Here is a 27105-nt window from a genome sequence, read left to right as displayed (position 1 = left end):
CCAGACGCAAAGTTCGGAGGTTTTGTGTTCCGATCCCACCAGTGCCGTGTGGTTGTGTTATATTCCGCTTTCTAACCAATTGTCTCTAAAATATTTACCCTATTAATATTCTATTAGTGCACACCACGAATTATATGAAAAAATCTCTTATGCTCCTTGTTTTCAGCGACTGTTGGCTTCCGTCATGTATAATGCCGCATAGTTACTCACGCCTTACAAAATGCTTCATTATCAACAGCTTCACTAAGTCCACTCGAAGATGAAGGCCTCTCCCGTATCCCCTTGATTAGCTTTCTCTAACGTCAGCTGCGACCACCCTGACATCGCAAAAGCTCATAATCTCATTCATCCACCTGGCGCTCATTCAGACCTTTAATTCTACTCTTGCCTCATGCAGCCGGCTCAGCTGGTTTAAGAATCCTTCCAATCATCTGTTCTCTGCATAACTTATTCTGCTTATTTCTTGTTCTAAACTTGTCCTGAACATGTTCTTTTGCATAACTCGCTGAAAATTCTTAAATTAGTTTCAAGTCTTTCTGTTAGCCTCCAAGGTTTATCCTATTAGAAGTATAGTCCTTTTTCGGTGAAAACCTGCTGTCCGTCGGTCTGTCTGTATGAAACTTGCTTTTTCCGTTTTGCCTTCGGGATAGAAATGTGTAACAGACTGACGCGTGAGTCACAATGCACAGAATCAAAAAAGCGCTTTATTCCAAGAACACGACTGCTTAAATAGCTGCGGCGGTGGCCCGTTATCAGCACAACCGGTGATAGCAACACAGGCACAGAACTGGCGCATGCTCTCTTGTGGTACACCTACGTCACAGTGCGTGACTGCACAATCTACCACATCCCTTCCCCCTTAGTCATCGATGCCGTAACGTCGCACTGGGTTACGTTGGCGAGTGGAACGCCGGAGCGGCTGAGACGTCTCGGGCTCCGGAGGTCCCAGTGCGCGGCTTGACATAGACGGCAGAGCGAACGAGGGACAGGTTTGCTGGTCTGTTGTCCGGGGATCAGAGCACCATGCTCTGCGAACGTGGTTGCGGTGGCGTCGGTGCACAGCTCCGTCTGCCGTACTCAGCTCGTACATGACGTGGCCTATCGGTCGCGACACGCGTGCAAACAACCACTTGGGCCCTGGCCGGAAGTTCCGCGCGTACACGGCGTCACCAGACTGGAAACCTCGTGGTGGCGGCTGCCGAAGGCAGCTTGCGTCACTCTCATCCGGGCGAAGGCTGGATAGGGCGGTCCTGAACTTCCGGCCCAGCATGACTTCGGCTGGAGATTTCCCGGTCTCGGCGTGCGGCGTAGAGTGCTGTTTGAATAGAAATCGTGCAACCTTGCATAATACGGTGCCCTGTCTCTGTTTCCGTAACGCACACTTCAGTTCTCGGACCATCCGCTCCGCCCTTCCGTTGCTCGCCGGGTGGTACGGCGCCGCATACATATAGCGTATACCATTCAGTTTCAGGAAAGCCTGAGTTTCTCTGCTTGCAAAAGCGGTGCCATTATCCGACACAACCAAGTCGGGCAAACCATGTGTTGCAAACATTTTGCGAAACTTTTCAATTACTGCAGATGACTGGAGAGACGGCATCACTTCAATTTCGGCCCAGTTTGACAGGGCGTCTACGACCACCAAAAAAAAACACGCCCTGGACGGGTCCTGCGAAATCCACGTGTATTCTACTCCACGGTCGTTCAGGCTTAGTCCAGAAATGCGTTGGTGTCCTTGGTTCACTCTGCCTGTTTTCCTGGCATGGCGTGCAGTGCCTCACAAACTCGACGATCTTTTCGTCCATCTTCGGCCACCACACGTACGACCTAGCGATTGCCTTCATGGCCGTCACTCCTGGATGGTTAGCATGTATAAGGCTTAGAACTTGCTTCTGCAGTGCCTCTGGAATAACTACGCGGCTCCCCCAGAGTACACAGTCACGATGTACGGACAACTCGTTTTGTCTTACCCAATATGCAGAATACTTCAGGGCTACCCGTTCTCGCGGCCAGCCCTCCAGGATCCATTGCTTCACCTGGTACAGCAGGGAATCACCCCTGGTGAAAGCTGCCACTTCCATTGCGCTCACTGGAGGGTACTCCACAGCTTCCAGAAGGAGTTTGTCGCCTGGCGCCTCGGTCTCTTGGCGGGTTAAGGGGCCCGGTAACCTGCTTAGGCAGTCGGCGTTTCCATGGTCCTTGGTTTTCCTGTACTCGATGACGTAATCGTATGCCGACAGCATTAGCGTCCACCGTAACATGCGGGGAGAAATAACCGCCGGAATTTGCTTCTGCCTCTGGAAAATTCCTAGCAAGGGTTTGTGATCCGTGATAATGAGGAAATCTCGCCCACAAAGGTATTGGTGAAAATGTCGAACCCCAAAAACCACGGCAAGGGCCTCACGGTCAATCTGAGCATAATTGCGCTCCGCCCTAGATAGCGTTCTGGACGCATACGCCACAGGCTGCTCATTTCCTTTGCTGTCGCGATGAGCCAAAACGGCTCCTACACCCACAGATGATGCGTCGCATGACAACACTAACGGGACATCCGTCTTAAAATGCACCAGCAACGAGTTAGACGTTAGCAACTTCTTCAGGTTCTCAAACGCTTCCATATGCTCTGCACCCCAGTTCCATGCTACGTGGCTATCCAACAAACGATACAGCTTTTCCGCTACTTCGGTTCTTCCCTTCAAGAACCTATTATAGAAATTTATCATACCCAAAAAGGCTTGCAGTTCCTTTTTGTTCTTGGGTGCAGGAGCTTGGTGGATGGCCTCGACCTTGACCTTGGAGGGGTAGATGCCCTTTGCGTCAATCCGATGCCCTAGAAACTCAAGACTCTCCTTGAAAAATTCGCACTTTTCCGCTTGAACTCTGAGACCCGATTTGGCCAAGCGGCTGAGGACTTCAGCCAACATCCTTTCATGCTCCTCAATCGACTCGCTGGCAATCAGGATGTCGTCTAGGTATGTCGCTACGTGCGGCATTCCAGCCAACACGGTGTCCATGGTTCTTTGAAAAACACCAGGAGCAACGGACACGCCGAACGGCAGACGACAAACCTTGTATAGCCCCTGCACGGTGTTAATCGTGAGCAACTCTGCCGTTTCTTCATCTACCAACAGTTGCTGATAGGCCTGCGTCAGATCCAGCTTGGAAAAAACACGCCCCCTTCCTAACCTCGCAAAAAGTTCTTTGCTTGTCGGAAGTGGGTACACATTGCTTTTGACGGCCTGGTTCACAGTGCTTCGATAATCCCCGCATATTCTGAGGGAGCCGTTTTTTTTCCGCACCACGACGATTGGCGTTGCCCAGTCGGAATACTGAGTGGGTTGTAGAATTCCCAGCTCCACCAAGCGGTTAAGCTCTGCCACGACTTCCTCCCTCATCGCAAACGGAATGCTACGACATTTCAGGAACCTGGCTTGGGCGCCCTCCTTGAGTTCGATGTGGATGCGGGGTAGGGCAGCCCCTGGAAACGTGTCACTGAACACCTCTGGAAACCTTTCCAAAATGCCTTCTGCTCTGGCGTGGACGCTGTAAAGGCCAGCTATGCTGATTTCCAGTGGCTGGAACCAATCCCGGCCTAGAAGAGTGTTTCCCTCTTTTTTCACTACAAGTAGTGGCAACTTAAATTCTCTGCCTTTGAACTTCACGGGCACGGACGCTTTTCCCAGCACGTCGAGACCTTCCCTCGTCCAGGTAACGAGTTGCGTGTTGCAATCTTCCAGCTTGATCTGTTTCGCCACTTGCAGCTTTTGAAATTTGTTCACACTAATAATAGACCTGGCAGCTCCAGAATCTACTTCCATAGGCACGCTTTCCTTCCCAATCTCTACAGCGATGACGTACTTTGGCGTCCCACTTTTTACTTGGCTGATACTGAACGACTCGTCGTACTCGCTCTTCACAGCATGTTCCATATCATCCAGCTGCATTTCCACTTCTGCTTGCTTTTTTCGGCATGCTTTTGATAAGTGTCCCTTTCCACCGCAGCTGAAGCACACAGAATCTTTGTATCTGCACCGCCATCCTGAATGGGCTGCCAAACAGCGAAAACAACGCCGCTGTCTTTCTGGTTTCTTCATGCTCGCCACCCTTCCTACTTCCGCCGTCAACTCCTGCTGGAACTCGGGTTCTTGTGCATTGCTCCTCATTGCTTTTTGCTGCTTGGCAGTCGTTTCCGCCGTTACTGCTAACTCGTATGCCGTCTCAAACGTCAGATCCTTTTCCGCCAACAAACGCTGTTGAACCACACTGTCCGAAATTCCAAAAACCAGACGGTCACGCAACATTTCCTCTAACGGAAATTTTGTACCGCCAAATCCGCAGTTCTCGGATAACTTGCGCAAAGCAGTGACATAGTCAGCCACGCCCTCTCCGTCTTGTTGGTCGCGCTTCGAAAAGACGTACCTCGAGTATAGTTCAGATGGCTTCGGGTTGATATGCTTCTTCACTGCGTCGACGATGACTTGATAGCCCACGTTGGGTGGCCGCGAAGGCTTGACGAGGGTTGCTATGAGGGAGTACGTCTCTGGCCCACAGCAACTGAGCAACACAGCTCGTTTGTCGTCATCCGTTGTGAGCTTGTTAGCTGCGCACGATAACTCAATGCGCTCGACATAATCTACCCACGATGAATTTTCACTGAGGTCGAACTCTCGAATGCGACTGCCGAAAGCCATGTCGCCGACCAACAGGCCCTTGCACGGGTTCGACCGTGCCTCGTCGCCACTGTAACAGACTGACGCGTGAGTCACAATGCACAGAATCAAAAACGCGCTTTATTCCAAGAACACGACTGCTTAAATAGCTGCGGCGGTGGCCCGTTATCAGCACAACCGGTGATAGCAACACAGGCACAGAACTGGCGCATGCTCTCTTGTGGTACACCTACGTCACAGTGCGTGACTGCACAATCTACCACAAAATGTGCCCCTCCGTTTGTTGCACGTCCGGGCGCCCACCGCTAAAAATCCATCTCCCGCGTACCAGCCTCGACCCACCAACCTCCGTGCCTCCTTCCACCCACCTCATCCTCCAAAAGCATCCTCCCACTAGTAACCCACGACAGAACCAAATTCAAATGTGCAATAGCAAGGCGATCAATGTAAATGGGAAATGTACACCAAATACTGCTAACGGAGATTTGTTGCATCGCAGGACATGACCCACTGTGTATTTCTGCCTATAGGCGTCTATTGGCGCGATAAATGTTTTATACCTTTCTCCTTGTGCAGTACTTGTAAGCAGCTTCTCATGATCTGAGTCTTTCTGCTAAATGCATACTCCATTCCATTCTGATTTAAATACCTATTTCACTCCGATTATCTTTATGTGTGGTATACGTAGATCTATTCCACCAGTCTCCCCAATACCTCACTACCGATCATACACTGTTGTGTTGCAGGCTGTTGAACACACGTCGTTTTGTTAATGATTTGTAGTCCGAGTGTGGCGCTTTGCATGTTAGGCTCTAAACCATACGCTGCACACCCGCTCCCTCGTGAGTTCCTAGCAGGGGAAAGTGAGTGAAGCGGCGATTTTGTGTCCCCCCCCCCCCCCTTTCATTTTACTCCCGGATCTTCTCTTCAAGTAGCCTTTTCAATTCCTCGTGGAAACACGTGATGAAAAGCAGTGGGGACCTAGTGTCCCCTTGCCTGACGCCCTTCTCGTCTGTTTGTAATACATCTGTTTCTTTTTCCCAATGCCTAACTCTGTCTTATTGCTTCAGGCTTCCTGCGTGTTTAAAGCTTGCAGATTCTTTTCTTTTTTCATCATGATGATCTGTTATGCCCTAAAGGCCCGAAGCACACTACATACGGGAAACAATACACAACAAAGGATATGGCGCGCGGACCTCACTCAACGTCACACAGTTTTTAGCACGTAAGAAAAAAAACATGGTAAGATAGACGGCAACTAAATGATCGAAAAGGTCGCTGACCGTAGACAAGACACCAGTAAGAATGAAGCGAATAAATCACAACAATAGTAATTAAAACACTTATAAAAGTCAGTGTATGTATTAAAATTACGGTCCCTTCCGAAACACGACTGTTACCATAGCGTTACAACGTCACCATTTATAACGCTATTTAACAGTAAATGTCGACCAATCGGACCACTGCTCCTCCCGTTAAGAACAATAACAAGCACTTGACATACTGTAGGCACTGCCCGCTGTTGCCAGGAGAAGCGACCCACCAACACATTGGTGCAGTGCTCCTGCTCTGTACGACTTTACATCAGCACGCTTTCACAAAAAGCAAACACAACATGAACACATATTACAGCGATATTAGGCTCTTATAGAAAACTACGATACAAAAAGCATTTTGTACTGATAGTGGAAGGTTGTACGTCACGTGACCTTGCAATGTCGTAACTGTCTCTCGACCAATCAGCGAGTTTTATGACCTACCACAACTCCGGGTTCTTTCCATGACAAGGCTTCTGTTCGCTGCGGGGCAGAGAGAGAGCGGGGGCTGTATAGTAGGTGGCAGGCAGAACTGCACTGGGCCTGATGACGTCATCACCATTTCCACCAATCAGCCGATTTTGTGGCTGACCACAACGACAATTTTTTTTCGTAATGAGGCTCTTGTTGCTATCGCATTAAAATATCCCAAAAGTTAACGGTTCTAGCAAAAGTATCGGTAAGAGGCAATCAAAACAGGCGCTTTTGATAAGGTATTTTTTATTTACTGAGATTTTTATTTAAAAAATTTTTCACAGTCGCTTTATTGCAAGCAAGAGTGCGCACAAAGAAAAAATATATAACGAGAACCAATTCACAATGACAATATCAGGAAATTCATCAAACCAAAACATGAACCAGTACCGTGAAAACGATTCGAGAATATAAAAACTTCACACACACATGTTCTTCACATGGTTTTACGCAAAAAAGCGTACAGGCGCTAAAAGACGAAGACAAGCACACTCAAGACAGGACAGGCCTGTCTGTCTGTGCTTGTCCTGTCCTGTCTTGAGTGTGCTTGTCTTCGTCTTTTAGCGCCTGTACGCTTTTTTGCGTAAAACCATGTCAAGCTACAACCAACTAGCTCAAATGAAAGTCTTGCTGCAACATGTTCTTCAAGTTTGTAATAAATGCATCAGCACTGAGACTATCAACGATACGTTTGGTTAATTTGTTCCAACCTCTTACCGATATTTTGCAGCGCGAGAAAAGCCAAGAGCAAATACGCAACGAACACGTGCGCTCACTGTCAACAGTTTTGTTCGAAAAAAAAGAAGGTACATAGCCGTCATATAAAAAGAAAGTACAAGGAAATCAATTCTTCTGTAGGTGCACACAGAAGGCACTCTCATTTCGTGCTATATTCCACAAAACCTACATCCCCCTCTCCCTCCCGACCATATTATCCCTTCAGCGATAAGAACTTGCCCAGAAAAAGATCTAATTGATAAGCAGACTGACAAAAAGCTTCAGCACACACAAGCCGTCCGTTTCTTCATTGATCAGAAATGCCTGTACCAACTGCCAACGTTTCTGACCGCTGTAAGTGAACGAAATGCGCTTTTTTATCTAAATGGGGTAAACACCCTTCGCAATCCCCGCAATGCAATTCAAGGTTGGAAGACCCCTCACCTCTCAAGAACCCGCGATGTTCTGCTAGGCGCTGACTGCCCTTTACCCGCCAGATTTATTCCTCAAGAATGCTCCAAAATCCAAAAATTTTCTGAGTAGTCACATTTTTGTAATGTTGATATTGAAATTATATTCCTTCGTTGGTTTCCGATCACAATCACACAAATTTAAAAAAGAAAAATCTGCTCTTTAGTTTGGCTTTTCCCGAGTGCAGGTTACAACGTACAGAAGTGCGCCATGTTTATTTGATCCGATACGCTGTAACACACTGCAAAGTGCATAAACGTGGTTTCCTCTTAACACAAACAAGGTTTCAAGATCCAACCAGCGAGTCAACGTCGTAGTCGTCTCCGTTGCGCTCGTCGTCATCTGATGCCGTCTCCAGCTTGCACCCGAAATCAGACATTGCTCGGAATAAACTCCATATCAGCAACGCAGCTGTCAGAACTGCTCCAAGAAGTAGCTCCTTTTTTTCGGGACGTCGCCACCACCGGTACTCTTCAAGTGCGCCGCCATTATGAAATGATCGTTGCCAGGCTTAAAGCACACATTAAAGGCGCGAAATGCGCTTTTTTTACGGGCAGCTACCGCCCTTCTAAGTTTAAAATTGCAAGCTCATAAAAAATTTGCGGCCGTAGCTCGTCTTTGCCGGTGGAGGCGGCACAACATTGTGCTTGACGAGTGCATAGTCGTCATTGGCGATACTGGCAACTTCCATTATTGGCACGCTTCGAGCGTTATTGGAACGCCTCAGCGAACCAATATATCTCAGTATTAGCTGTTGTATATTTCAGCGCATTGGTAATATCGCCGTTATTTAGAAGCTTTGATACCTTTGGTAGTCCTGGTTTGATTCGGTTCGGTTTATTTTAGCGTCCCAAAGCAACTTCGCCTATGACGAACACGGTAGCGGAGGGCTTCGGTTAATTTCGGCCGCAAAGAGTTATTTAGCGCACACTGGCCGCTCAGTACACGGGCCTCAAGCATTTCGTCTGCATCAAAACGCTGCCGCGGCAGGTGTGATCGAACCTGTGTCATTCCGGTCAGCATCCGAGCACAGACCTTTGAGGCACCGCAGAGGCACCCTTTGCTTTTCTATTCAGACAGTCGGGCTTGAGATCGATCGTCTGCCATGTTTGTAAAAAACTTTAGTATTTTGAGAAAGCTTGCCACTGCCAAGCCTTGCTGCCCTTCCAGCTACTTCTATCGGGCGTTCCGCGTTTATTGGTGAGGCTTCATTCATCGCCTGTACGGTAACGGAGTCCTCCAATGCTAAATCGTAATATATCTTTTCGGCGCAGTCTTAAGCTTGTGTACTGTTCCTCCTAAAGCTGACTCGTTTATGTCTTCTCCGCACTTTTCACTGCTTTTTGTTCTTATATTGGCTCAATTTTCACCTCCCCATCGAATGGTCGCTACATCTAAGTTCTCCTAGCGCCTTCACCCGTCATGCTACCAGGATGGGTACAGATTTTGAAGTCTACTCCGTTTTCATTATCGCCGTTCGGGTTCTCGCAGATGCTCTTCCAGCTCTACCGTTTGTGTAAGACGGTATTCAAGGGCTTGAACTATTTCGTCGGGAAAAGTTTGGCAGCAGCTCCTCCTTGCTCTTCCTAGGACCTATGTTTTGCTTCCCCACTGCCTGGACGCCTGCCTGTTTCTTGCCGAACTTCTCATTGCAATCGCCTATGCGTACGTTGTACTGGCTTTATACTAATGCGTTAGCATGAGAAGTATCTGTATACGAGCGAAAATGGTGACCGCCGTCAGCCGTGACACGCGAATCCAGGCGAACCTTGTGACGTCATCACAACTTGCCCACCGTAGCAGGCGGCAACATTCCCACCGGATTGTAAGAAAACTGTCCACAGAGACAGGTGGCAGTTAAATAGTGATTGGTCGCCACCGGCTGCTCGGGAAGAGCAGCCTAGGTCTCACAAGCTCCACCGGTGACTTTCAATTCATTTCATTTCATTTATTTCACCACATATATACATGGTTGGAGCTCTTGGGCAAAAAGCTGCTCGGGGCAGCTGCCACCTGCCAGGACAGGAGCACATCTCTTAACCGCTGAAAAACGTCGCCAGGACTCCCAGCGATCTATTAATGTAAAGTATGACCCATTCCGCATATATGAGCATTGACCCATTAGAGTCATTGGGTCATACCTTTAGGGAGGATCTACAAGAGTACCAGCAGCAACAGAAAATGATAACGCATTCAAACTATCCACTGAAGATTTCTTAAAACATGTTTTTTAGCAATTTTTCATTCATTGAACCTTTCTATAACCTTATCATGACTGGAAGTAGGTATGCAAGCGTCGTTAAACTTCTACTGTATATCCTATTACTATTACTTAAAATGTAACCTTTTCGTTAACACTGGAAACTTCGTCACAGTTCGCAATGTTTACAATGTACTCGGTAAGTTACGTACAGTATCTTATAAGCAGCGGACACTCAGCTAATCGGCACTTTTTCAAATCTTTGACGTCGTGCTTCTTGTCTATTTCCGCAGTATTAGTTTTCAGTATTGTATGGATCTAACGTTACTTGTACATATGAGTTATTCAAGAAACATTAATTCAGCTAGTGTAAGATCAATTGCCTAAAAGCATTGATAAATTATGCAAGAAGATGTAAGGTGTCCAAGCCGTGGAGATTGTTTGTAGCGAAAAAATGACAGCCACATATTACGTCAGAAAATATTTTAAACCAAAGTAGACGGAGCTAGTCTGTCATAATCCAAAGAGCACTAGTCAGCAGTGCACCAAGCTTCATGGTTACTCAAGTCGTAGGGAATGTAATAGCGAAAAGACGATAAATTATCATGTTACATATCTTCGCAGCAACGCAGAAGAACTGATCAATTTCTACCGTTCTTTTTTTCTGATAACGAATATTTAAAATATCAGTCATGTAGAGAGCTCTAGTGTCTAATACGGCAAGGACCACAGTATCTAATGCTCATCCTGAATGTTGTGAAATCGGCCAGTGTGAGAGGAGACCGTACACAGTGTTCACAGCGAGAAAAATGCAGCGTATTCAGACCGCTTTGGCGTACTATGCTTCTTGCGCACATCGTTTAAACGTATGCATTAAGACACGCTATTTATTTTATTTTTATTTGAAATACCCTCAGGGCCATACGGCATTATAGAGGCGAGTGGTTATACAATGTAACAAAACAGAAATATGAGCACAATATTACAGAAGGTTGCTAGTTATACAATGTTAGCTAATGCACCTTGAAATAAACGGTGACCATCGATTAGTGCCAGTGGTGCGGGAAGCTGATTCCACTCGTCGGATGTCGGGGGTAAAAAGGAATGAAAGTAGGTTTTCGTTCTGCAGGAATGTATTCCAACCTTGTGGGCGTGATCCATGCGGGATGACACGCACTGTGGGGGTGAAATAAGTTCTTCGCGTAGATAAGAATGGTGAAAAAGTTTATGAAAAAGGCGAAGACGAAGTGCTCGACGACGGGACGCAAGGGATGGCAGAACGAGACTAGCTTTCATGCTGGTTATGCTTGCAGTTCTGTTGTAGTTAGAGAGAATGAATCGAGCAGTTGTATTTTGGGCCATCTCAAGAGAGTGCGTTAAGTTCTGGTGATAAGGATTTCACATCGATGCTGCGTATTCGAGTTTAGGTAAAACTAGTGTTTTGTACAGTAAAAGCTTCAGCGATGATGGTGCTTTAGCAAAGTTACGACGAAGGTATCCAAGCGTTTTGTTGGTGTTGTTAACGACATGTATGACATGAGCAGTCCAGGTAAGGTCATTAGTAATGTGAACACCAAGGTATTTATAAGAGTGTACAGAGTCTAGAGGCAAAGCGTTAATCTGATAAGAGGGCAAGTTATTAGTCACTCGAGACACAAGCATGAATTTGCACTTGTTAACATTAAGGTCCATTAGCCAAGGTTTACACCAGGTTGAGATAGAGTCGAGGTCGGATTGTAGCATTATTATGTCGCTATCGCATGTTATTTCCTTGAATATTACGCAGTCGTCGGCGGATAGGTGAATGTGAGATGAAATGCAGGAAGGTAGGTCGTTAATGTAAATAAGGAAAAGAAGCGGACCGAGCACAGAGCCTTGCGGAACACCGGAGTGAACCACACTGGGATCTGAGGTGAGGTCATTAATAGAAACAAACTGTTGGCGCTTCGTAAGAAAAGTTTCAAGCCAGGTTAGAATCTTTGGGTCCAGGTTAAGTTGCTGCAATTTGTATAGTAGTAAGTTATGACACACTTTATCAAACACTTTCGCAAAATATATGAACACGCAGTCAGTGAGTTACGATCAAGGATAACGTGCAACTTATTAGTAAAAGATACAAGTTGGGATTTGCATGAGTTTGATTTTCGGAATCCGTGTTGAAATCGCGAGAAGAAAGAGTTCGATTCTAGAAAGTTAGCTAAGTGAGAAAACAAGATGTGTTCGAGAAGTTTACAAGGAATCCTGGTGAAAGAAATTGGCCGGTAGTTTAGTGGAGAATGCTTGTTACCTGATTTGTGGAGTGGAATCACCTTCCCAACCTTCCATGCTGCAGGTAGCGAACCCTGGTCAAGTGACTGCTGAAAAAGTTTTGTTAGTGTGACGGAAGATTAAACACTTGTATTTTTTAAGAATTTGGCATTGATTAGGTCGCAGCATGGAGCAGCGGATATTTTTAGAGAGTTTACCAGGTTTGCAACACCATCAAGGTCTATTGTGACAGGATACATGGCCGTATAATCGAATGACACTGTGCTAGGAAGCGGGGGATCGGCGGTGATAGAAAAAATGAATGTGAAAACGTCGTTTAATACGGAAGCTTGCAGTTCGGGGGCAATGGTAGCTCCAGAGTTGTTAACAAGAGATATGCTATTGCTATCAGTCGGGTTGATAGTGCGCCAAAACTTTCGCGGATCAGTGCATAGCATGGACGGAAGTGTAACTTGTAGAAAAGTGTTATTCGCCTGTTTTAGCGCTGAAATATATTCACGTGAAACGATTTTGTACGCAGTCCATCGGTCACAGTTAGAAGAATGTTTTGCAACTTTGTACATACGCTTTTTCCTGTTAGACAACCGCTTGATATTAGTGATGTACCAAGGAGCTGTGCTGTTAGAGGTAAGTATACGGGTTGGTATGTACTTATATGTTAAGTCCTTAGTTTTCGCAACGAACAAGTCCCAATTCGATTGAACGCTGCGATCAATGAAACCGTCCAAGAAAGTGTCCAGGAATTCACGCAGCTCACTGTTTATGGCGTCAAAGTTGGCGTTAATGTAGTTATAAATTGCTTCCATTTTCTTGACATTTTCCGGCCGAGAGGTGCGAATTCCAAAGGTTATGAGGGTATGGTCGCTCAGGCATTGCAAGTAAGTAATGTTCGACACAAAAGAAGGTTGCGTTGTAAGGGCCAGGTCGAGCGTATTTGAAAACAAAATCTGTTATTGTGGTAGCTTCTCTTACAAGTTGTGTAAGGGAGAAGACAGAGCATAAATCAAGGAAGTCTTTAGCTAGTGTCGAGCTGGGATTAAGGGTAATGGGGTCAGTATTCCATGCAATGTTGGGAATATTAAAGTCGCCAAGTAGGAACATAGGCGATGAAGGGTGCCGAGATGCAACAAGATTGATTGCATCATGGAGTTCGTTCACGAAATTCGAAGAGTCAGATGGGGGACGATAGCAAACTCCAATCACAAGTTTCTGGATATTAAGAAGGGTTTTAGCACAAATTAATCTGGATATTAAGAAGGGTTTTAGCACAAATTAACTCTAAGGAACTGGGAAACTGAATGCATTGTGACTAAGTCTTATTATTGGCTAAGAGAACACCACCTTCCTGTCTAGTAGTCCGGTCGCAACCATGAAAGGAAAACCTGCGGGCTGTCGGGAAGAGTCCCCAGTCGTTAATTGGAGGTCGAAGCCAGGTCTCAGTTAACACAATAATGTCGGCGTTAATAGTATCAATTGCAGAGGCTAGTTCATTACGCTTGTTAAGGATGCTACGTATGTTGCAAAACAATACCTGTATGTTTAACTGGCGTGTTTCACTTCCCCTCCCGTTTTCCTAGCTAGTGTCATGTGATGACGCTCCATCGTGGCAAGCATGTGTATTCTGTGGCGTGGCAGACTCGACTGTGCTGTCAGTGGGGGCTATATTATGTTGCGGCGCTGCGCCGTGGAAAGCATCTGTTTTCGGTGGCGTGATAATCTCAACTAGGCTATCAGTGGAGGCATTGTAGGCGTATAATTTATCATTCACTGTCATTTGGTTGTAGCCCAACTGAAAACTAGGGGAGCCTGGCAGACTTTTCGCGAAATTAACTAGCTTAGTTCTGGCTGTACGCGTGGCGGGGGAAATATCTTCGGACACTGTTATACGCTTATCTTTAAGCTTACTGTGTGTCGAAAGTACGCGTTCTTTCAGTTTGAAGTTATTGAACATGACTATGATAGGGCGACATTTTGAGGGGGAGTACTGGCCGAGGCAATGTGCGCGTTTTATTGATAAGTCTGATAGCTTGTCGATGATGCCTGCGAGGGTTTCTTTCACACTGTCTTCAGTTTCCTTCCAGGATTCGCGTGAGTCAGGAATGCCTCAGAAAAGCAGGTTATTGCGCCGCGATCTGTCCTCGAGTTCGTCGAGACGAGATTGCGAAGAATCAGGCTGCTTTGACAGGGCTTGTAGGAAATTTTGAATGTGGGTCGCTTTTACAGCAAACTGGTCGAGCGCTTCTGTTTTTTTTTTTTTGTAGGGTGTCCAACCTTTCTTGAATGCGGTCAATTTTGTTCTCTACGTTTTTCTGACTGGTTTTTATGGCTTTTACGTCTGCGGAAAGCTCAGCCTGATTCTTTGCAGATTGAACAGAACGTGCGTGCACATCCTTAAGAAGGTTAAAAACGGCAGCCATTTGTTCGGAAGGCTCGTTCGGAAAAAAACAGGCTTTCGAGCGCAGATTCGGAGCGAGTGTTGCGTCCTGGGTTTGATTCTACATCCCCGGAACGCAGTAGCAGGAACAGCTTTGAGAAACACTCAAAAACAACCTCAAGAAACACTTGTGGGCACGGGAACAACAGCAAGCACCGATTACTGCTTTTCTTAGCACGGAGGAAAAAAGGCCTACATACCTGCGGAATGCAGAAGCGCGGTGCGTCAGACATGCTGTCAGCGTTGCTCTCGTGCCCACTGAAGATGTTGTCGGGTTGCCGGTCGTTTAAATAGCCGGTGGGAGCGCACGACATCGTCGATGACGTTGGTGCGTGGTAGGCCGTGCGCAGTGATGGTAGGAATACCGGCCGCAGGTGGTCATCAGGAAGCACCAATCTGAGGGTATCCTTTGAAGGTGACGGCGGAAGAACCGGGCTGCATGATAGGGCCTGGGCCGATTCCAAAGTGCACAGGATCAGGGATGCCAAGAGTGCCTGCGGAATGCAGAAGCGCGGTGCGTGAGACATGCTGTCAGCGTTGCTCTCGTGCCCACTCACTATTGGTACAATTTGTGTTAGAGACTAATATAACATGGGAAAAGCAAGGGAACTACTATAGCACGAGAACAGCACGTCACATTTGGTAGCGAGGAAGTGGTAACGGAGAACGTCTATTTAGAGCACGTAGTGACTGTAGGTCCGGATCATGAGAGGAAAATAACTAGAACAATAAGAATGAGGCGGAGAGCACATGTCAGGTTCTCTCAGATCATGAATGGCAGTTTACCAATATCCCTCAAAAGAAAAGTGCACAATAGCTGTATCTTATACCTCACCTGCGGCGCAGAAACGCGGGGGCTAACGAAACGGGTTAAGCTTAAGTTAAGGACAACGCAGCTAGCTTTGGAAAAAAAATAATGATAGGTGTAACGTTAAGAGACAGGAAGCGGGCAGAATGGGTAAGGGAGCAAACGCGGGTTTATGATATCCTAGACGAAGTTAAGGAGAAGAAATGGGCTTGGGCAGGGCACGTAATGCGAAGGGAAGATAACCTCCCGTCCTTTTAAGGGTGACGGAGTGGACTCCAAGAGAAGGCAAGCGTAGCGAGGAGCGGCAGTACGTTAGGTGGGAGGATGAGATAAAGAAGTTTCTGAGGATACGGTGCCCTCCGCTGACAAAGGGCAATTTTAATTGGAGAGGCATATATGCCGTGCAGTGGGCGTAGTCAGGCTGGTGATGATCGCGAGTAATATAAAATTCAGCAGCGCAACGGAAAACACACCAAGGAGCACATAAAACAAAGGACGGACACTGTCCCATCCTGTCTTATGTGCACTGTATCGCTTCTTTGCTAGCGGTGTTGCCTTTAATATTCATGTTATATACACGCTTTCACACATTATCCCTAAATCCTGCCTCGTCTATGTAGGTTCACTACTGTAGCACTTCGAGCTAGTTTGTTTCGCATAGCGAATAGATACAGCGCAGCAAAGACAGGGGTCTCATTGTACAGGGTGAGCGGACGGGATAGTTGGTTTTGCATGGTGTTTGAATAGCCCAGGCTAAACACGGACAGGAGGACGAGAAAACAGACACACGAGCGCTGACTTGTGTGTCACTCTCATTTTATCCCCTGTCCCCCGCAGTGTGTCTTTCCTCGACAGTGTGTTGTTTTTTAGTGCTGCTAACACGGTCCTTCGGAATCTAGGGCTCTCATTGTACAGGGTGTGCGGACGGGATAGTTCGTTTTGCATGGTGTTTCAATAGCGCAGGCTGAACACGGACATAAGGACGAGAAAACAAAGACACACGAGCGCTGACTCGTGTGTCACTCTCATTTTATTCCCTGTCCCCCGCACTGTGTCTTTCCTCGACAGTGTGTTGTTTTTTAGTGCTGCTAACACGGTCCTTCGGAATTTAGTCCAATAAAGATGGATTAAAAGGCAAAGAATACAAAGCACGAAAAGTAAACAGAACATCAATGCGCAGGAAAGGGCAATGAAGAATTATTGGAATTGGTCACTTTGCTCGCTCGGTGACGAATTCCAATTATTCTTCATTGCCCTTTCTTGCGGTTTGATCTTCTGTTTACTTTTCGTGATTTGTATTCTTTTGGGGTATCCCTTGACCTTAAAGAGGGGAGATAGGGTGAAGGATTAAATTTAAAATTTCCATCCGAGAGGAAAGAAATTAAATGCAAACGTAATTTTTTTCCTTTTTCGGTCGAGAGAATGAATGTCGTTTGCATACATAGATTCAGTGGGTTATTATTAAGGAGACGATGCTGGCTAAATGAGCGCGTTATTATAATCGAACCCAATAAATTCTACTCACTCTAAAGATATATCCGCTGTCCCTCAACAGACGTGCACTACACTGCTTCTCTCGAAGCGTCTTTGGGCTTTGTGTTGCTTATGCGGTTCTCATTCCTCTCTCTTACTGTCGGTAGATCTATTTGCAGCCCCTGCTTCTCACTCACATCTCACTTTGGTATTTATGTCCTTTACTCTCCGCCAATTCAACGTTTTCTTCAATGGTCTACTTCTACTTTATGTAAAGTGTATGCGACTTTCACTATCTAGCACTTCTTGTTAGACTCTCGTTTTTGAGGGAAATCTTGGTAGCGATGAAGAGTACAGGCGTTGTTAATAGGTAGTGTAAATGCTGAAGTGCTCAGATAGAGCTACGCTTCCCGGACAACGCTTTCATTGAGCCGCCCTGATGTTGCAGTTGACCACGCGACGGACCGCTTTGTTGGCATCCATATATCCGTTGTCTGGCTTCTTTGCTCAGGAAATGTTTGTGCAGTTTAAACGCTACCGGGCTTTGTGCCCTCGATTGGAGGGATGAGGTTACAGTTACTAGGGTGCTCACCACTCACCCCCATGCTTACATCGACTGCCAGGCGAACCGCGCTTGCAAAATAATTTGAGAGTCCGTAGACTGTTCTTGCGCTGTCTATAGATTCCCTTATAGAACACATGACTACTATGCCAGGAATTCACCCCTTATGGCTACCTAAGGGATGTGTGGGGTATATGTCGGAAACCCCGCATGGCTTAGATCAGAACTTTGAAAGAGGGGGAACGTTCGGTTAAGACCATGAACCGTGTCGACGAAACTAAGCATAGAAAGTGTCCGCCTTGCATCCATCGATGGTGTTAAAACAGCGGTGAATGCTCCCGGAGTTTCTGCAGGCCATCATTTTAATGTCCAAGATTGCACTGAGCATGCACGTCTCACTAATCTAATAATTCTTTGCTCATTCTTCCAGAGCGAAAAGACATACCGGAGCAGCTGAGGCAGGCGGTGTTCTGCGGAGTTGGGGAATCCTTCTCGGTAATCTCCTTACCTCCCATCGAGGGCTCGTGCGACTGCATCTTCTACGACTCCCTCTACAGACACGGGAAAAACAATCTGACCGGAGACTTTGAAGAGCCTCTGAAGGATTACATCGGACACGCATATTCCGTCTCTGCCAGAAATCGTGGCCCCAAGTACGGCCTCTCTTTCTCACTAGAGTGAGTCTCTCAAGTCTTCAAATTCCTCGGCTACCATACACTTTTGGCTTTGTGTCAGTGTTCATGCGACGAAAAAAGAAATCGGGTCAACGCTGCGTGAAATAATTACCCTTGCACGAATTCTGCTCGTTCTAAAAAATACAAGTAAATGAATTAATTAATTATGCCCTCATTTCCACACCTTACTGGCACAGCATTAAAAGGGGATGGGTTTCAACACCTCTCTAAACCAGCTCGAGGGCCAAGATTTCATCCGGTCACTTCGGTAACATGTACAGTCTTGGTCAAAAGTTTTAAGGTCAAAAGCTCTTCGCTTCGGTCGAATAACAGAGTCATTACGGCACTATTGAAGACAGAATGACCTTGAAATGCTATCAGAAGGCTTCTTCTTGCGGTAGAGAAGCTTCCTGCTTGACTTGTGTTTTGAATGATCCGCTACATGGAGCAGTCTAGAAACATTCATATTGCTGCGGCTTAATGCTGTGGCCTTAAGACTTTTGACCATGGCTATACTTCAGCTTGTCAGAGGTGAGCTGTGGCGACAGTGGTGATGAAAACACTATTCCTCGGGGCTTTAGCAAATCGTACGCGTTTTAAGCGAAATTTCAGCATGCAGTGATTACTAAAGGGGGCAAGTAAAATCAAATCCCCAACACAAGAATTCCGAAAGAGAAATTTCGTGGAGACAGCCGTAAAGTATGCTCTGATAACGGTATACCTGTGCGGAGATTAGATTAGTTCTCTCCACTGCATAGTGATTACATATCTATGAATGATATGAAGGAAACCAAGTCTCCGAAAGCGAAGAAAGTATAGGGTGATGCTTGCATTTTTAAAAATTGTGCAGTAATAATGTGTAAGACTATAACGAACAACACGCAATAATTTAAAAATCAGGTTGTTTTGCAATACCCGCAGCGTGCTATTCAAGCGTGCGAATTAAACCACTCTCACGTTGTTAGCGCCTAAGCAAAAAGCATGACCTTCCTATGGGGTTCGTTCATTATTACCCTGCCGCTCCACCTTACGCACACGTCAGCTGCCGTGTGAATGTGGTGTGTGTGAAGGCGGCCGTGCTCTTGGCGATTGTAAATTATTTCAAGGAAATAACAAAAGAAAGTTTAATAGCTACGAAGACTCCGCTTTCTTTTTTCCCTTCTAAGCCGTGGATGATATTCAAAGGGCAGATCACGAGGCTCCCATTTAAAATTTTCCCAGAAAAATTTGGCTATATTGTTGTGGCCTAAGCTAGGCGTTATCAGATTTTACACACAACTCAAGCCGCGGACTTTCTTGACGCCTACAAGCCGATGGCAAAGGCTAATCGCCCATAAAACAACAAATCACGTGACACGTGACCGTCGGCCATCTCCCGAGCGAGCGACGAGTGCTGAAGCAGCCGGTCGGTGAAATGGGTCACTCCAACTGTCGCCGACTGGAAGTCCGCCGACCGAAAACCATATCGCTTCCAACGGGACTGCCATTTGTATCTCGCGAGGAATGCGGAGCTATGAACAAAGATAAACCTCATTGCTGCTTAAACGGGCTTTGCACAGTTGTAGAGATGTACGCCTTGTCGTATCGCAAGAACCCATCTAATCATGCGGTTGATTGATCAAGCTGCGGTCACATAGTTCGGCAGGTACAGCGCGGCGACAGAATAAGGTGCGGCACGCGACAGGCGGCAGAAGCGCCGAAACTACGGCGCCGAAACTACGGCGCCTCCATGCAGCAGCACCATGCACAGGGTAAAGACACCGCGCTTGACGGCGGCATATGCTGGCTCCCATTCTCCTCTTCGGCTCCACATTGCACAATACGGCGGCCGACCGTTTCCGAGAAAAAAACAGCCGCTCCCGCGTGGAATTCCGCAAATTTCATGCTCTCCTAAGACAGGGTTGTACCATAGATCGTTTAGACAGTGGATCGGAATTAATCACGTTAAAGTATGCCATCTTTCGCAGCTCGTCTTTCGGTAAACTAGACGCCCTGTGAACACGGTTGTATCCTCACAACGTGCATAGCATATCCCAGCGCAATTTGTTCACGCGTATGCTCCACATTTAGATTACTTTTCATACAACCAGGATTGCTTATTTGGAGCTGCAGTTGCATATTCGCTAAGGGATACCACTGAGACAGTTTCTCGTTCACCATGAATTACAGTGCGAGAAGTCGCTCTTTGCGGCTGATAATTTCAAGGAACACTAAAGAGAGACATCTAGCTAGACTGGACGAATAGATTATTTCGCGCCAATATTGCCGTTGTTGACGAAATTCTTCCAATCAACTTTACAGATAGAGGCTTTATCCCCTATTATTTATTATGTTGGAGCTTTCTCCTAGTGTTGTGGTCTCGTTGTGAATGCTTATATTTCCTGTTGTTTTTTGTTCCTAGTTGAATTATTTTGCACCTTCCGCTTCCAATATCACACCCTGCAAAATAACAAGCTAGGTCACCCTTCGTTGCCACTATTCGCCCCGAAAAAGGTTCCCACGAAACAAGACAGTTTGTTTCGTCCTACAAGACGTGTCGACAAATTTGCTCCATGCTCATTATCAATATGCAAAATATTTGTTTTCTCTCTCAATACAATTGCCTAATCGAAAGATCTATCGCTATCTTCTGATAATGACTGATTTCAGTCGCCGACATGTTCTGCCTACATGCCGTCTAGGACACGATCCTGTACTCACACTAGCCCGTTTCTGTTCTCTTTCTTGACAGGAACGACTACCTTTTTCAAGATTTTGCGAATACTAAGTTCAGCTATAGTATCGAGAACTTGTACAAGCAATCCATGGGCTTCTTCGGTGCACTGAACCTGTACGGCCCCGCTGTTTCGCCGTCAGCGCTGAAACGCACGCTCTACGTGCTCGAGGTACGCATCTGTGTGATAAGTGCATTGGTTTCTCGCCTGCGGCCTCTGAGCATGTTTTCATACAGCCTCTAGCGTTTTTCCGAAGCCGTAAACTTTTTCCTGTCTAGCCTTAAAGTCGTTGCGGCGAGGTTTGTACAGTTTGACAGAAGAGCGGAAATACCGGGTAAAAAAAAAAAAGAAAACGAAATGCATGGAAATGATACAACTTATAAAGAAAATTCTATCGGAAAGTTCGTAATGGAAGCTAGACGTAATACTATCGGAGCATGTCAGTCTTGGTGATGGCTTTCGAATGTGGTGCTTGTTACAAGCAGGACGTAGAGGGAACTGACGGTGTGGTGGCTTTTATTTGAATTTGGAAAGTTGAATGTTGCAGCAAAGTATATTTCTTGACTTGCTTCTTATATGAACACACACTGATATAATGCCTAAATGCGCGAAATTGCCTGACCATCTTTAAGCGTATGGGAATGTTTCGAATAGAAAGCTTAGTATTGTGTCAACTTATCATAAACGAATGTATGCTACCAGAGAAGACACTAAAGCAAAACCCTGCGCTTCGTAGGTTCCTGCTTCCTGCACCAGCACTCCGTTTTACGACGCTAGTTCTGGCGCCGAATCACTATCCCGAGTTGTTGCTTCCTGGCTACTCGGTCAAAACGAAAATCAGGCCTATCGGCAGAGATGCGGGAGCAGCCCTGTTTCTTGGAAGTGGCACTGAATTTACGTTCCAGCTACAGTTTTCAGACGCTAAATTTGTCTGGTGTAATATCAAGGGTCACGCTCATGTGATAGCTGTTGAAGCTTTCTCCAGACCATAAATTATTTTCATTCATGTTCATCTCAGCGAATATATTTAAATTATTGACTCGATCGAGGTAAAATAAATACTGATAGTTATTTCAAGGTTCGTGCATAAATTGAAATACACTGTTTACATGAGAGCCTGATAGGGCTCTCTTTGTCACTCATTAACATGGCTGTTTCTTTCTATTTAAATAATGACCGCCCTTACATGTTGCTGTTTACATCAACTACTCCTTAATGGGCAACTTTCATGTTAGGGTGGATTGAAACGACAAACCACGGACCGGTTTTCACCCATGGACTGGCCGTCGCGTGAAGTGCCACTTCCGGTCCATGTGATCGCGGCACGGTCCTCTCTCATGTTCAATTTAGTTGGTCTAACGTCCACGCCTAATGCCTAATCTGCTTATCGCCTACTCTAATCCGCCTAATGTCTAATCTTTTCTAATGTCTAGGCTAATGTCCAATGTTCTTATCGTCACCAGTGCTGGACTTGACCTCAGCCGAGTGATAAGCACATTAGGCATGCGCGTGCCCTTTTGCCCCATGTTCATCAATATCACCGCGGACCAGATGGATACCTCACTGGCGGGAAGCGGGACATCACACGACGCCTGCTCGGCAGGCGATAAACGGTGCATGGTTCGATGTCTCAGGAAATATTTACGGGCATGATTTTACTGCCGTTGAAGTATCATCCGATCACATGAATGTCCTTCCATAACTGGAGCGCAACGAATGGGACTATGAAGAAAGCAACACGCAAAGACACAACACAGCGCTCTTTTCACCAGCCTGGACAGTCCGTTTGGCGCCGGAAACACTACGTCGACGCCCGTATACTTTCCAGTTAACCTCAGTTTGTGTGAGATGCAGGTACAGCACCCATCGGATGGAACCGAAGTGGTGGCCTTGAGGTCGGCATCTGCCTCGCATTCGAGAGGTGCTGGGTTTGATCCCCAGTGCCACCGGATACCAACCGGTTTTCTAATGGGTGCAAGATTTTCTCTCAGGCTGGTGCTCGCCTCTTCTGGGGTGAAAGGCGGATGTACTGGTTGTGTTGTATCCCTGTGTGTTCCTTTCTTCTACGTCCCGTTTATCGCGCTGTAGTTACAGAATACAGTCTCCAACTCGCCCAACAACTTACCTTGTCAAGGCTGCCCTTCTTCATTTCAAGTAACTTGTGTGCCGAAAACAAGAAATGCTTTGTTCCGGATTTTGGCCTGTCCGATGGCACCATTTGATTTTTTTTTAATTTCACGCTAATCGCTTTTGTTTCGACGTTTTTGAAAGGAAGATGGAACTACTACTTCTGATTATAAAGCAGCGTATGTCCCTGCAAAGGCCGTTAAGCGTGACTCTCGACATCCCAGGTGTACGAGGGTAATCATCCAGCTTATCCTACGTTTTAAACAACATTGAAAACACCGTCAGTCATATAACAGTAATCAATTAAGCTTTTTTTATCGTCTCTTGAACAGATTCTAAAACAAAAACGCTTGTTGGAAGAATTTTCACTACAACGAAGCCCAAGCGACATTTATGAGAGAAAACATGTCGACGTTCTCGGAAACTTTAACACCAGCTTCTCATGATTCATCAATACTTGTTATCGACATACTTTGCTCCAACCCTGTGTGCGCCTTGGAAACATTCAACAGTCGCTTACATCTGTTTTCATCTCCGATAATGGTGCTAGTCCTGTACACGATATTAGGAATGATTTAGCAATGTTCTGAAAATTAAAGTTCTATTATGTGCATTCACAACCGAATGTTCTGGGCGAGAGAGTATGCTTACCTAATAAGCTTTCAAAATCAAACTCGGAGTGGCGGAGTGGCGTACGCGATATTTAGCTAAAAGTTTTAGAAAAATCGGTTCACACTTCTTCTGTTCCTGGCGTATGAAAAGGCGCTGGCATTTTGCTATTCGAGCGTGGAAATAAGCACGTCAGTATAGAACACCCGTCAGTTTCATTTCTCTTTTTTTCTACATTCTGCTAAGTGTTTCAGCTCAGTGCAAATGAAGCACATTGTGCAGTACTTGAGTGGTACTTTTTTTTAATGCTTCTTGCGCGGTTCCCTGGCAAATGTCTTAAATGAAATTCGGCTCGCCCAATTCACGCACGATGTCCGTTAGACTAAACGGCCGTGGTGAGCTTGATTTATTTTATGGCCACAAAGCTTTCGATATGGTTTTGTCAAGAAAGCTTTTTACACTGAGCGTGATATTTATTGGTACTAACCATCTTGACTGGATAGGTAATTACTTAGACCTGAGATCACAGCTTGTCGCCGTTAGTAGGATTAGTTGGTGTCCAGCAGAATTAGCATCCGGCATCCCACATGCGTCGGTACTATACGTGCATATGATAGCTTTTATTCCTAACTTACTGACAATGTCGAAATTCAGTTTGTACGCTGACAATTTCGGAATAAATGATGAGAGCGCGCAGTGCCATGTTGCGGCAAGTATAAGTCTGTGAACTTGAAATTGGCGTCTCATGTCCTTTGCAGTCCATCGGCGACCTGATGTGGTGGGCGGTGCCCTTCCAACCGCTGTTGGGCATCGGAGTATCCGTGGACAATTCAGCAGACCACGCGCATATACTGAAACTCCTTAAGTGAGCGGTTTTACACACACACACACACACACACACACACACACACACACACACACACACACACACACACACACACACACACACACACACACACACACACACACACACACACACACACACACACACACACACACACACACACACACACACACACACACACACACACGCACACACGCACACACACACACACACACACACACACACACACACACACACACACACACACACACACACACACACACACACACACACACACACACACACACACACACACACACACACACACACACACACACACACACACACACACACAAAAACACACACACACACACACACGCACGCACGCACGCACGCACGCACACTTTGCTCCTCGTTTCTTTTTCTGCTAAGATAGGCAACTTTGGCTTTAACAGCCTACCTTGCATGCTCTTGCGACCTGCAGTCAAGAAACCACGTAGGCTCAGTAGCCGATCATAAAAGTCGGAGAGAGAAGTCGCACGATCGTTTTCGTGGCGTCATTTTTTTTCTAGGAATGTTATCAGCAATATTATCTACATTAGTGATCCTTCATTTTGCATTAGAGCCGTATAGAACATCCCGCAGGAAACAATACTGAAAGCTATTCTTGGTGACAATCGGACTTGTTTCCGTTCCTTTCGCAGGAGCTCCTTTGTCCCGCACTTCATCATCTCCATCAGCCACCTTTCGTACGCGGATTACGATCGACCTGACTGCACGATAATGCCCCTTACCGTGTTGAAATTTCCTGAAGGCGTCCGTCCCAGCTACGGTCACACGCTGGTGAGCATTCATCTATTACGCTAAAAACAAGGTGCGCACTTATGGCGTCTGCCCCAGACGGTCTGCGAAGTGCTAAACCATGGGCCGAAATGTGCCACCCAACCTAAGAAGTTAACACCGGAGCTGGTAGCTATGGTGCGACACGCTGCCTAGACAGGCCCTGCATCGGAAAGTGCTAAGTGTGTTTCGGACGGGGTCGAGGTCGTCATCCGATACGAACTGAGGGACATACACCTGCCAGTGGGATGAACTGTAAGGTCAACGCCGTCTCCTGTCCTGTCCCGACGTTCTGCGCTGTTCCATCACAAATGAATAACGAACACGCCCAGACTCTCGCCGGCCTTCTGCGCTCGCGATCGGAGGCGCTGCTTGCCACGTAGTTTGCGGACGGCGGGGCAGTCAAAGACATCAGCAAGGGTTGTCTTGAAGGCATGCCAGGTGATGTCCGGCTCATGGTTGAGGGTTCCAGAGATTCGCGACGTCACTTAAGGAGAAGATGCCATTATTAGGTTTGAGTGCGTCATCCCGCTTGTTGCGCCGGGTCAACCGTTCGTATAGGCGGACAACCAGCCCTCAGCATCCTCATAGCAGCAATCACTAAAGATAGCGGGGTGCTATTTACGCAAGGCGCCAGTGCAAGGTAAGGCAGTTAGCGGGGCCGAGGGCTGCTGGCTAAGGCCATTGGAGCGAGGACAGTGTGACTCCGAAGTTGCAGGGCGATATCGAGGGTGAGGATAAGGCGCCTACGCACAGTGAATAGGAGATTTTTAGCAGGGCACGGCGACTAAAGCACGCCGCAGTTAGGGCGCAGCAAAGTAGCAAAGCCAGCGGGCGGCAACAGCTTCAGAGTCGTGCCCTGCCCACCAGCGACGGCGATGAAGAGCGGAAGCGTTGAGTTGGTCTCATAGTCTTTATTGCAGCTTTCTCACAAGAAGGAAGTATTTGCCATCAACAGAACTGCTCAACATTTTGCATGTTAATGATTCTTAAAATTCGCTACACTAAATCTCGAGTATAAAACAAAATATACACAGCAGTCGATAACAGTGGGCCACGGTCCGCGGCGTCCTGTATTACTCTTCTGGCCAATCGCCGCAATAAATAAAATTAGCATCTTAATCTTTGACAGTATCAAACAAGCCAGATGCATCGAAATTGTGTAGGTCATAGTTTCATCTCGTGATTAGCTTGTTGTTTAGATAACAAGAAAAGCTCTACAACAGGTGTACTTTTTGTCACGGAAGGTGTCTATTGGGCGCTCCAAAATGAGGGCGAAGCTTCACTGCAGATGGGTTGCATCCGACAATAGAATGAGTAAAGAGATCTAAATCCGGTGCTAGATTTTGAAAAAAGTTAAATTAGCTACTTCTAGCAAAAAAAAAATTGGTAGCTGGTGGATTTAAAAAGTGCCTAAATCTAGTTACAAAATAATTCAAATGGCAACCCTACCCGACAGACTACAGTCTGGCAGGTGCCTTGTTCTCATTTGTGTTGTCAGACGTTGGAGCGGCAGGCTAGCCAGACGCAAGTTTATTGCTCACTCTTGGAGGGGGCGGTTCGAAGTGGATCCATTTGCACCGGAAGGTCTTAAATCTGCACCTCTAAGAGTTGCCTGCCTCTAATGGGCTCAGTCCGCTTTGTTGACTGCTCGCTGGCAGGCGTATTCCAACGCTCTTCTGAACTGCATACACCCTGCATAGACCCGGCAAGATGTTATTCGGCTGAGCTCGCGCTTTACCGGACCCTGTGCGCTTGCTGTACAGAGGCCATCTTCTCGTATGTGTAAGCAGACAGACCAGGATGCAGAGACACGACACAAGGGCGCTTCAGATTATCTGTCCCCTTCTTTAAGGAGCCCCTTATTGAGCTGCTTTCCGTCCGCTTGTTTTTGTAGCGATAGCTACATTACGGTAACGTTTAGAGCC

General features: G+C 46.5%; 2 protein-coding genes across 2 annotated transcripts in view; one reads left to right on the top strand and one right to left on the bottom strand.

Moving 5' to 3' along the window:
- LOC144120034 (uncharacterized) overlaps positions 1-27105 on the top strand; it is a 57025-nt gene that overhangs the window by 17265 nt on the left and 12655 nt on the right. The window contains exons 5-8 of the mRNA XM_077652512.1: positions 17821-18067; positions 20796-20949; positions 24273-24379; positions 25042-25180. Coding sequence (XP_077508638.1) covers positions 17821-18067; positions 20796-20949; positions 24273-24379; positions 25042-25180 — 647 coding nt within the window. The remainder of the gene's footprint in view (positions 1-17820; positions 18068-20795; positions 20950-24272; positions 24380-25041; positions 25181-27105) is intronic.
- Positions 821-4764, bottom strand: LOC144121781 (uncharacterized). The gene is made up of 2 exons (XM_077655177.1): positions 4417-4764; positions 821-1315 (listed from the first exon to the last, which is right to left on the bottom strand). The coding sequence occupies exons 1-2, from the start codon at positions 4686-4688 to the stop codon at positions 1099-1101; spliced, it is 489 nt and encodes a 162-aa protein (XP_077511303.1). The 5' UTR covers positions 4689-4764; the 3' UTR covers positions 821-1098.

Source organism: Amblyomma americanum, chromosome 2 (assembly GCF_052857255.1).
Source record: "Amblyomma americanum isolate KBUSLIRL-KWMA chromosome 2, ASM5285725v1, whole genome shotgun sequence".
Taxonomy (NCBI): domain Eukaryota; kingdom Metazoa; phylum Arthropoda; class Arachnida; order Ixodida; family Ixodidae; genus Amblyomma; species Amblyomma americanum.
Note: the sequence above shows the minus strand (reverse complement) of the source record. Positions and strands in the feature narration are given on the sequence as shown.

Coding starts and splice junctions, on each gene's coding strand:
- LOC144121781 (XM_077655177.1), bottom strand. CDS start 4,688: ATGGCTTTCGGCAGTCGCATTCGAGAGTTCGACCTCAGTGAAAATTCA. Junction 1,316..4,416: donor CCATCTGAACTATACTCGAG/GTACGTCTTTTC, acceptor CTATTCAAACAG/CACTCTACGCCGCACGCCGA.